Source organism: Thalia democratica, chromosome 4 (genome assembly GCF_965202585.1).
Source record: "Thalia democratica chromosome 4, ktThaDemo2.hap1.1, whole genome shotgun sequence".
Taxonomy (NCBI): domain Eukaryota; kingdom Metazoa; phylum Chordata; class Thaliacea; order Salpida; family Salpidae; genus Thalia; species Thalia democratica.
In genome coordinates, this window is record NC_139168.1 from 56561149 (window position 1) to 56573430 (window position 12282).

General features: G+C 25.4%; 1 protein-coding gene across 1 annotated transcript; it reads right to left on the reverse strand.

Moving 5' to 3' along the window:
• On the reverse strand, nt 1–12012 carry LOC145833456 (solute carrier family 60 member 1-like). The gene is made up of 7 exons (XM_082940632.1): nt 11992–12012; nt 5863–6040; nt 3373–3480; nt 568–716; nt 370–507; nt 221–314; nt 1–146 (listed from the first exon to the last, which is right to left on the reverse strand). Exons 1-7 carry the CDS (start codon nt 12010–12012, stop codon nt 1–3), a joined length of 834 nt encoding a protein of 277 aa, XP_082796758.1.
• Between the last annotated feature and the right edge of the window lie 270 nt (nt 12013–12282).

Genomic DNA, 12282 nt, shown 5'->3' on the forward strand with positions numbered 1-12282 from the left:
TCAAATTCTTACCACATTAAACGGTTTGCTAACAAAAATTAATCCAGCTATAACGGGTGTAACCATGCTACCAATAGTGTTTCCAATTGCAAATATAAATATGTAAGTGTTTGAAACATTCGTTATTTCACTAACCCACGAAACTCCTAAAATTAATGTTTAACATCTTAATACTTTTAATATTATACAATTCCTCAAAAAAAAATCTATTGAATTATACCTGTCGGATAAAACCAAGAAACGCTGAAACCATGGAAGAATGATACAAGCCAAAAGATAAGTGATACTGATTGGCCAAATACAGCGAATATAACCTACATACATTGAACATTATCATGTATACTTTTTATAGTAGAATCAAGTAATTACTAGACTAATAGTTGTACCGATTAAACTATACAAAATCATAGTTTTTGGTTTGAAATATGTTGAAATTATAATTCCTATACCTCTTCCGATCATAAAACCAATCCAAAAAGTTGTGTTCATCCATGAGGATTCTAAAATCTAGCATTATTTTAATAAAGCAAATTGTAATAAAAAACATTAACTTATAGGTAAGCTTACTGTAAATCCAAGGTTTGAACATAGTGAAATAGAATAAATGTAGCTTTGAAACAAAAGTTCAAGGCTGGTAACAACAAAGAAAAATGCTAGGACTGGTAAAAAGAACCATACAACATCTTTAAATGGTTCTTCACTACTTTCAGAGAGTTCTTCATTAACAGTTTTTTTTTTAGTTTTTTCAATACGTTTATCAACTTTAAATACATCCAAAAAAATCATACTTAATCCAGTAAAAGTGGTAAAAATTCCTGACATGATGTAAGTCCAGCCAATAGGGTTAAACTCATTGTAGTCAGCTGTTTGATAAGTACTTTTTCTTGTTAACGGATCAGTTGAATTATAAAAAAGTTCAAAGTTTGTCGAAGGACAAGTGTTTTCAACGTCACTTTGAGCATCTGCCATTTCCAAAAACGGTGTTGCTACAAAAATAATACATGTAGAACTAAAAATAATGGCTTAAATTTATAATAAGTTATATAGATAAATTAATTTTCTCTTAAACAAAAAATCATAGAAGTACAGGTATACATTAACAAGTTACAAATTGTATTTTTACTAAAATTTTAAGTTTTTAAAAACAAAAAAGCCTGTATGTGTTTTAATTTCTATCATACTGTCTTTTTTGACTGGGTTTGTATAAAAGACATTTTGTATAACTGTGTTAAATTTTTTCAACTGATCTACAATTAATTGAGTGAGTTTTAATTGTGAGTTTATTTTTAGTGGAGCTATTAAAAGTACATAATTTTAGAATATTTTTTAATTTCAAAGAAAGCTTAATTTCATTTAAGAACAAAAATATTCAAACGGCTTCGCACCAACTTGCATAACTTCACTTGTAGATTGTAATGTGTAAAGTTAATTCATTATTATCCTCACCACTAATTGTAACAATCCAAAAATTAATATTTTTTATTTCCAGTGTGTGTGCCTACTTTGCGTTGCCGTACAAAAACCAAAACATTAAAAAAGAGTTTTATTTTGGTTTGTTAGCAGAAATAAAAAAATTAACTGAGAAACTGTTCTGAGCTTGCTAACTAATTGTGAATAAGAAAACTCAAACTACGACAATTATAATTTGGACAATTCAAATTATAATTAGAATTTTTTTAAATCCACATCTCAAAGATAATTTAGTTTTGATACAAGTAAATTTTTTTGTTAGTCTAGCTCTAGTTAATAGCATTATAATCGTATAAAAAAAGTAGAACATTTTATTAATCGAAAAAAATCGTTGTTACTAATAATATCCATAGTTTAAAAGTTATAACACTTTTTTAGCCACACATTAGGAAAAATTTAAATTAAAAAGAAAATTTCATGTAGCTTTAATTAATGAGATTATGATGGTAAAAAAAAATGGAAGAAAAGGATTTATTAAAAGAGATAGTTAACAATAACTCAAAGTTTTTAGAAATTAAATTATCGGAATTTGTATTGTCAAAAATTGAACTGTCTAAATTTGAATTTTCGTGCACACTTGTATAAGCTACCAATTAAGAACACGTATTTTAAGAACTATAGAAAATGTTACTTTACACAAAAAAAAAAACGTTCTTAGTAAATTTATTTTGTGTAATTTAGAACGTATCGAAACTTTAAGAGCTGATCAAGAAGCACTTAACATAAGTCACTAATTAATTATCCAGTGCCCTCATAGATTGGTAATTTTGTTTGGATACTGATTGGTTTTGTTTTACAATTCAATTTTAAAGTTTTGTTTACAATACAAATTTTACTTTAAATAAATATAAGTAATGCTGGTTATAAAAAAGTTATAACCCTTAAATACACAGCTTTAGTTTTCTTTTTCGTTTATAACATTTATACTTTTATTTAGAAACAAGCTCGTTAATTGTTTGAAAAATTCAGTTTAATTTAATAAATTAATTTATTTTTATATTGATATTTGTTTTCTAATCTAAGCTACTTCAATGCATTAACTATTTTAAACACTGTAAAGGATATAAAATTTAACAAAAGGGTTGATCATGCCAATTCGATCATCAGACCACAAGTTTCGGTAGACTTTTGTTAAATTTGAGCTTGTCTCACGGCAAACGATTGTCCGGACTTGTTCTGCAGACTTTCGCCGATTTTGTTGATTGTAAAGGATATACTGTTCTTTAATTATCAATATTACACTAAAATCGTAAATGGACTTAAATTTTAGATAATATGTATACTATAGTAAATAAGTCTGTTAAGATTCATAAACAGCAACAGTATTTATTGTTTCAGAATTTTGATCTATGATACAACCGTGGGAACAACAAAAAAGTATTTTTTCAAACTTGAGATGATATGTTACATTACACATATGTTTTGTATAGTATTTTTATCAGTTAATACTTTTCTACATGGACAAATTTGCTAACCCTGCTTTTTTTTACCACATTTATCTTTTAATTTAAAATAGTAATAATTTTTTTAGTTTTGTTTTCAAAAAATTAACACTTTTTGTTTTTTTAAAACCTAAAACATAACTGATTTATGGAGTTATATTAGCTTTATCGATTATATTTTAGTACATTTTTTTGTTAATGACTTTATTTCAAAAATCAGGTTATAATTTTAATTCACCTAATTCATTTAAACATGTTGTCTTTCTAATATTGGAACAAATATCTTTCATAAACACAATCTTTTTTTACGTGTTTAACTTTCAAATATATAGTTTTATTAACATTAAGACAACTTTAGGATGATGTTTTGTTGAAATATAAGTGTTGATACTTAAAGCTGTAAAAAGTTTATAAAGTAAATTATTGAATTTTTTAGTTAGTTATGACTTTTATAATTTACCTATTAAAGGAGCAAGGAAAGCACCTACTCCAAACATAAAATCAAAAGACTGCATGTAAGATCTTGATTCATTCTGGCCAAAAATATTTAAGTATATTGATCTCCCACCTGAAAAAATAAGTTAAGGATGAGATTAATTATAGCACTGTAACTAACATATTAATGCTATGGTCTAAATCAAAAATAAATAATTTATAATCTTATCTTGACTTAGTCATTCGAAATATTTATTAAGTTGACTACTTACTTATTTTAGATTCATTTTTAATAATAGTAGAACCCTTTTTAGATGTTTTTCAATTAAATAACGATTAGTGATCTACTAAATAATGATTAGTTGGCTAGATCAGGCCAAATTATAAATTTAAAAAAAGATCCAGATCTAACTAAGATTTTTCCTGATCAGGATCCAATAATTTAAAAATACTACGACTCATTAAAAAAAAACGTCTGTAAAAAGACTAAAACTAGTTATTCTAATAATTGTAATTATGCAGGTTTACAAACATTTTACAATCGTTTTTGGTTGCTATAGAAGTTACAAAAGTCTCAATTCAAAGTATAACGACTTATTTTTCACTTGCTTTTTATTAGTGTAGTTAGCTTATTTGGATCACAAAAGTTTGATTTGTAGTGTTTTAGTTTTTTAATTTACATTTAATGGAAGAACTTACTTTTTTCTTTATTAAAAAAAAAATATCAAATTTAATCAGTTTTTAGTCTACACTCTTTATACCTTAAACAAAAAAATGGCAGTTAAAAAGTTTAGGGACTTTTAAAACTACTACTATTCTTTTTAAATTATATTGATTGATTTTAATCTTTTTAAAACAGTCTAAATTTAACAATGAAGATTACTTAACTTAGAAAGAGGTAAAGTTAGTCTAAGTTAAATTAATCAAGTAAACTTTGGATTAGAAGTTAAAGCAAACGTTACAAATAGATTTTAAAAAGTTATAAGCTAAAATAATTCATATAAAAGAATGTTTAAAATATAGAGTTAAGCGTTGTTTATGTCAATTATAGGAAAAGTAGCTTCCAGTTGTTCAATAAGAAAACGAAAAACAAATTTAAAATCAAATCAGTAATCAATACTTTTTTAATTTGCTAAATAATTTGTATTGATAAAATTCAACAAATACTGACATCTTACTGTACTTTACTTTAACCAGTTAGAGATTTACTACTTAAAGCAGGGATGGGCAACGTACGACCCACAAAAGTTAACTTTAAAAAATTAAACCTTTTTTTTAACTTGAGCCACAAGCACGTAAGTTTTTTCTAAATTAACACTAAATAATTTGAGATTCATAATGAAAAGCAAAAAAAAAATTATTTGAGGTTTGAAACTTACACTAGGTATTTTAGGGTCAGTAATAATTTCAACCCATGAAATATGATTTTATTAGTATCTATCTATATTTTTTTTTCATTTCTGGTAAATTTAGCCAACTAACTAAAAACGTTACTTACCTCTGATTATTTTTGTTTCTTCGCCTCAATTTACAAAGTTTACATTTATCATATTTAATGTGATAAACAAACACTGAAAGATTTTATAACTGTTAATTATCACTGTTACTAAGCTACTACAAAAAATTGAACTTTTATATTTATCTAAATTATAGCAGAAAACTTTATACTAATTTCAAAAAATATGCGGATCCGATAATTCACGAACGATTTATTGATTGTTGACGTCAACGGTTTTCCTGATAAATCACTTATAACAAAACTTTTCTTTGAGAATCAAGGAAAAAACCCAGCATCAAAAACAGTTAACTGTTTTAATCTTAATTGTAATCTTAGAGCATCTAAACGACTACATATATTTATTTTTTTACGAAAAAGGACTCCAATATGTAACTGAATGATTATATTGAATGTCTCAAATCTTTTCACAATATTATCAACTAGTACTTAAACAAAATAACAATGCGCTCGCTCCTTTGATCAACCTCATAATAATGCAGAATAGAAAAGCTTCTTTCGCATTGATGTTATGCTATATCTATATTTGGAATTTAAGATTTGAAATATTTTTAAAGAATGCAAACTTAATATTGACAGTCATTAAGTTAAACCGAGAAAATTATGTAACCTATCAAAACTAGTAATGTTTAAATCAAATAATTTGGCAACTAAATTAAATTTAAAACAGTTAAGCTTACAAAAATTAAAATATATATTTTTAGTAAACCTGCATCTAAATATCCAAAGAGAATAGAAGTTATTGTTTGCAAAACTATTAATCCAGCTAAACTGTATGTCCAAGGGGTTACCAAGACTAAAATTCCCGCTAACACCACTCCAATACCTTTAATTATGATTTTTATCATCTATTTTTATAATAAATGACTGAGTTTATGTTTCTATATATTTTAATATCAAACTAGTAGCATGGAAAATAAATTAAGTTAGCATGTTTTAAAAAAAGTAGTATTTTGGTTATTTCATATAATAGTTATATTTTAGTAAAAATAGTCTAACCTATTGTTTGAAATGGCTTATACTTTTTGTAAATTTTCGGAAAAAATCCACAAGTAATTGAACCAATAACAAACCCAATAGCTCTCCCAGTGAAAATATATGAAACAGAATCAACCGCTGAATTAACATTACCAGCCAAATACAAAAGTGTTGGTCCGGACAAAGATGAAAATAAGCCCTATTTATAATTTTAGTATAAAAATAAATTAACAATTTAATATTTATGCTTTAAAGATATCAAAATAACAGTAAAAGTTGAAAATAAAATTGCATGACGTTTCCACTTAGATGCTCTTAAAACCAGTGTAATTGGTTTTAATACAATCTAATTTGCAACAGAGGTCGACAAACAGCAGCCCGCAATATAATTTTAACCTAAAAACCCTAATTTTTTAAACAATAAAAACAAACGTATTTGTTGTGAAAACTTACAAGAAGGCTCGTTACTTAACATTAAGTAATTACTAGAGCTTTATTATGTCATTATATATAATACTTTTGGTTAAAAATTGTAAATCTTTATTGATTACATAACTACATTTATATTAAACAACTGTGGCCCGCGCAAGAAGTTTTTCTTATAAAAGGCTGTCAACTATTACTTTAGTACATATTTTTTATTTAAATTTTGAAATTATTTCATACTTAAACTCCTTTTAGAAATTTAAAACCACTTTGAAATGTAAAATTGCCGACTGTAATTATTGTTATTTCAAAGCTAAATGTTTTTATCAGCAACATTCAAGTACTATAAGGCTAAATTAAAACTATCTATTTCAAAATAAGCATATTTCAATAGCTGTTGAACCTGTCAGCCGAAGTTGTCACTTAGTTTTACGCGGACCTGGCGATTAACTAACTTAACGCGTTATAACAATATCGTTGACGGTTGCTTAAGCTAATGGTTAGAATTGACTTAGCTATCATTTAAACTCAGCCTAATTAAGTAGTAAGATTGTTAGAATGCTTAAACTAATAGTATAAAAAAATCGAGTCTTAGAAACAAATGTGTATTTACAAATTAATAAAGTGAGAAAGAACAAAATACAACAAACTGCACAAATAAACTACTTTAATTCAAAAGCCCATGGAAAAAACAGTCGCCATCGTTTCGTTTTGCAAGCAATAGAAGCGTAATCGACTAAAGTCACTAAAACTAAGCCATTTTCAACTAATAAAAACTATCAAGTGTTACACTGTAAATGATTTTGTAGACTAAGATTTGTTTTAAACTCTTAAATTAATTTTTACTAATATTTTTTTTTACTTCAGGTAGTTTTTATCTCGGACAAAATAGTATAATATTTGCTTAAAACGTAGAATAAAAGAAGTTAATTTTTTAATGTACAAACTTAAAACTAAAAAACACTTTTTTTACTTACACAATTATTTTTTAGTCCGTGCTCTTAAACCATAACTTTTATTTTCTTAGTTATAACTTTTTTTTAATCAATAAATTATATATTTTTTAGTCTTCTTAAACTTAAAATCATCAAGTACAGCATTATAGGTTTTTATTTCAATTATTTACTTCTAAACATTATCACATTTTAGAAAGTTTTAAAACTTTAACTCTGTTTTATATGTATTAATTTTTGTACTAGATATAAAATAGTTTATTTGTTAATTTATTATTTAATCCTTCTACAACATAAGGTGCATTTATTTTTCTTTTAAAATTATTTTTTACTTTTAGTATATTTTTATAACTACTATGTCATTAAACATGTTTTTACTTCAACAAAATTTCAAAGTTAATTTTTTTTAACCTTTTTCAATCAAGACGATTTACATTATATTAGAATTACCCCAAATTAATTAACAGGAGCTTGCTAAAAAATTATTACTAAAAAAATAAATGCCTAAAGTTTTCTAACGTCTGTATAATAATAATTTATATAGAAGTAAATAAATCAATTGTACTCTTACTTTAAATTAGATATATAAAACAACTGATATTTTCTAAGTAAACTTTTTTTTTTGAATGTAGTTAACTTAGAATTAATTACAACTTGTTATTATCAGAAAATTAAATTCATTAAAGTAATAAGCAGCAAACTTTGTTTTTTTAAGTTGCTCACGTTTTAGGTTTTTGTATTAAATTGTAAAAACTATTAACTAATGCATATAAAAATGGTTGTGCATTGTTATAACTGCCTTGCTTAGTCTAAGGTAAAATTAAGTGAATAGTATGTTTTTTAGTATAACCTTCTTTTAAAAAAATAAGTAAAATTTAATTAGTTCAAAAATATTTACAATATTTTGCTTGTTCTAACAGCAAATAAACCCAATATCAGTTGTATCCAGTTTGCGTCAGTTGTTTATTGTATAAAGATTGTAAGTGAATACTCACAATTCTATACTATAATTTAGTTTAAACCAATAGTCTTCACGGTAATTAAAATCTTTGAACACTAAGCTGGAATTAATGAAATTTGTGCACTCCAAGCTCAAAACTCCTAAAAAATATTCTGAAAACCTTTTTTTCTTTTCATTATAAACCCCAAAATGTCTAGTGTAAATTTCAAAATAAACTTCGTACACCTTAAAAATTTCGTCTACACTGTTGAGACCACTGGTTTAAACAATAAGCAGTATATGATCTGATCATGCATAAAAACATATTTTTAACTTTGTTTACCAGTGCTTACTTTTTCTTATAAAATATTTGAAATTAAAAATTTACTTAACATTTTATACCACTCTTCTGTAAGTACAAAAAAATGTTATATTTATAAGTTTTTTTTTACTGGTAACTGAAACAAGAACGAACGAAATTTATTTAATTATACTCGTTAATATACGTTGAAATGTTTCACTATCAAAATCAATAGCTACCAATAATATTTAAGCTTTCAAAGATGTAACAATTATTATTTTTATGTTTGAATAAAAACATAATGATTTCAACCAATCAGACTATTTTGTAGACTATAAAGAAAATATTAGAAATGAAAAAGTAAAAAAGTATGTACAGTTACCTCTCGCATCTTTACGCACTCGTGACGTTACGCACTCTCGTTTAGTTACGCATTTTAAAACTATGAAAACTACAAAAATAAAATAATTTTAATAATGCAAAAATTATGTTTATTGTGTGTTTTTAATTTAAAATATGTTTTTAAATGCTAACTCACATCTCTATATCTTTATAAACTCACATCTCTATAGACTTTGTAAAATTATGTTCCTTAACTAGATAATAAATATTTAGTTATACCTTAGTATATCAGAAACTTTGTTAACAATAAAAGATTAAATTAAAATTCTGAAAGAAATATGACCGTGTTAAATAATGAAAGTATAGTGAAATAATTTTTATATGGACACCACATAATTTCGTAGTTGTAAACAAATGCTTAATTATAAATTGATTTTGCTAAGTAGATTAGAATATAAATGATAAGTATCAAATAAGTCACATATAAATAAAGATAAAGATAAAATCTACATATTATTAAAATTAGTAAATTTTTCTACACGTAAAATTATTTTATATGAATTTAAATCCTTTTTTTAATGTATTTATAGTTTTATCTTTAGTTTTCATATTTAAAAATAAAGTAAACAAACTGTTAAAAGTTTGAAAGTCCGTTGTCTGCTTTTAACTTAAAGCAATAACCAAAAACAGCTATTACAGTAAGTATATCTGGTACCTTTCTTATCTTTACGATCTCTCGTATCTTTACGCGTTTTTTCTGGGACACAATGTGCGTAAATAAGCGAGAGGTTACTGTATATGTTCAATTATAAAAATAATATAAAAGTATAAAAAGCATTAAGTAAACAAACCGATCCTATTTGAGTAATAGAAACTGAAAACACTAAAACTAAAAGCCATATTTTTTGACTAGTCATCTTAAGTATAAAAGCTTTTTATTTAGAACAACGAAACCAATTATAAAATGCATATTATTAACACTTTTTTGTTTACCTATAAAAGTTAATGATTGAAATTTTAAGTTTTTATTGAAAAAGCTGTATTAAACACATATTTGTTTGTTCTTCAATGCATCGTCCAATCTTTCAACATAAACTAATCGATAGATTTTTCAACAAATGAGAGTGTCAAGAAATATTTAAAATTTTATAAACAGTTAGTAAACGTTTTACTACTTATTAAACTTATATAAAAAACAATATCCAATATATTTAACATTTAAATAGCTTTATATGTATTAAGGAAGAAAAAGTTTACAGTTTTTAAGTTTTTTAGGGTATGGTTTATTGGTTTCAGTATTCTACTTAGAATTAATTTTAACTTGAAACTTAATAAGCTAAACGTAATGCGCTCTTCTGTTTTGGTATTAAAAAATTAATTTGACCAAAATGTTATCGGCTAAATGTAACCTTTAGACTTTAGAGATTAGTTGTTGTTATAGATCATTGTGTTAGTCGTAGTGTAGTGTTGAATGTAGACTTAAAGGGGTAGATACAGTGGCCTTTTCTGTTCGTGATTTACTTCTAGTAACTAGGTTATTGCTAATGTTGGAGATATTTAACTGTTTTCTTTTCTCTTTTGATGTTGAGTATTTTATTGTACAAAAAATATAGCAAGTGTAGATTAAGAAACTGTTTAGCGAAGCTACAAAAAATATTTAAACTTAATATAATCTATATGCGATAAGAAAGTGCACACAAAAATAATACAAAAACAAACAACACATCTAGTATTAATTTGATCGAACTTTAGTAATTAAAACATAAGTAATAAATATTTCGATTAGAGCTCTCCTTACCAAAACACTAGCTGTATATTATAACGCCAGCGAAGTGTCTTAGAACTCGGCAGTTTGAAAAGTATTTTATAAACTAAATGACTTCAAAATTTTAAACGTCCGTTTTATATAACCGCAAGGTTTTTTGTACACCAGATCTTTGGACCAAGCTTTTTGAGCGTATTTTTGTCGTTCAATAAACAACATATATGGGAGGAGGTCAAACATGCACGAAAGATCAAATATGCACGAAGATACACTTTTGCACGAAGGAACATTTTTCACGATGACTTTTTTGCACAAAGACGCTTTTGCACGAAGGGTCACTTTTGTACGAAGAGACTTTTGCACGGAGGTTCACTTTTGCACGAAAGTAAAAAAAAAAAGATAAAATAAAAAGAAAAAAATTAAACAATAAAATAAAAAACAAAAAGATAAGTTAATAAAAAAATGAAAATAAAATTACCCACCGAGGATGAGGATTAGGGGTAACAGTGATAGTAAAAATAAATAAGAAAAAATAAAAAACTATTAAAAAAAACTAGAGAAAAAAAAAATTGAAAATAAATTTATAAAAAAACAGTTACCAACCGAGGGTAAGGGTTAGGGGTAACAGTGATTGAAAAAAAAATAAATGCCTAATAAGATTATTAATAAAAAAAACCAAGACATAAAAAAACTAATAAAAAATAAGCTTAAAAAAAACAAAAAAAAATTTCGACCGAGGTTTAGGGGTATAAGTAACAGTAAAAAATAAATAAAAAACTGAGTCAAAATTTTTTTTTTTTTTCAACCCATATAAAAGTGTCTTCATACAAAAGCGTCTTTGTCCATTTTGAACCTTCGTGCAAATTAGACTCCTACCCTGTTTATATAGATCCTAGAAAAATTACTTTTTTCTTAGATTATTAGATATTTATTTTTATAAAAAATGGTTTACGAAAACTTTAAAGAATGCTTATTTTCTTAAACAAAGTTCAACTTTTATTACTGACTTTACAACTATTATTGTTATTGCAAGTTTATTGTCAATACGATGGACCCAGGCATCAAAACCTAGGCCACTTAAACCGAAAGACAAATAACAAAGAGATGAAAATTTAAAATAAAATAAAAATTTCACTTTGTCTAAAACAAAAACATAAATTGATTTTAAGTTTATAGATTAACATAAAAAACAAACTTCTTAACACACAAACTTATACTTGTTAACTTACTTAAGCTTTGGTATGGAAGGATATTGTAAACCTTGTCTTTTCTTCTCCTTAAAAGCATTTTCATCACTAACACTTTCAATGATCTGTTAGATCCTACAATAGTAAAAATAGTTACACAGTTTTCCATTTTAATATTAACTTATAGCTTCTCACCAATAGAAAAACTTATCTGCAAATTTAAGAAAAAAACATACTGGGACGCTCAAGTCAATCATTTTAGTGATTTTGTTGCAAAATTTAGCAGCTTAGTACAGTGATCTTCAAGCTGATAAAATTCTGTACACACTAAACTGCGTAAAATTATTTCTGTGTACCCCCTAAATTACGCCGCTAGTGGTAAAAACACGTAAATGACTTTAATTTTTTATATAAGGATACTGTAGCAATTTCTGCGCTTTGTTTTTAGAACCTAGCTTATCATGGAAAACTTCTACATTTTTATGCACTTCTTCATGTTTCCAATACTAGCAAGTTATTTCATAAGT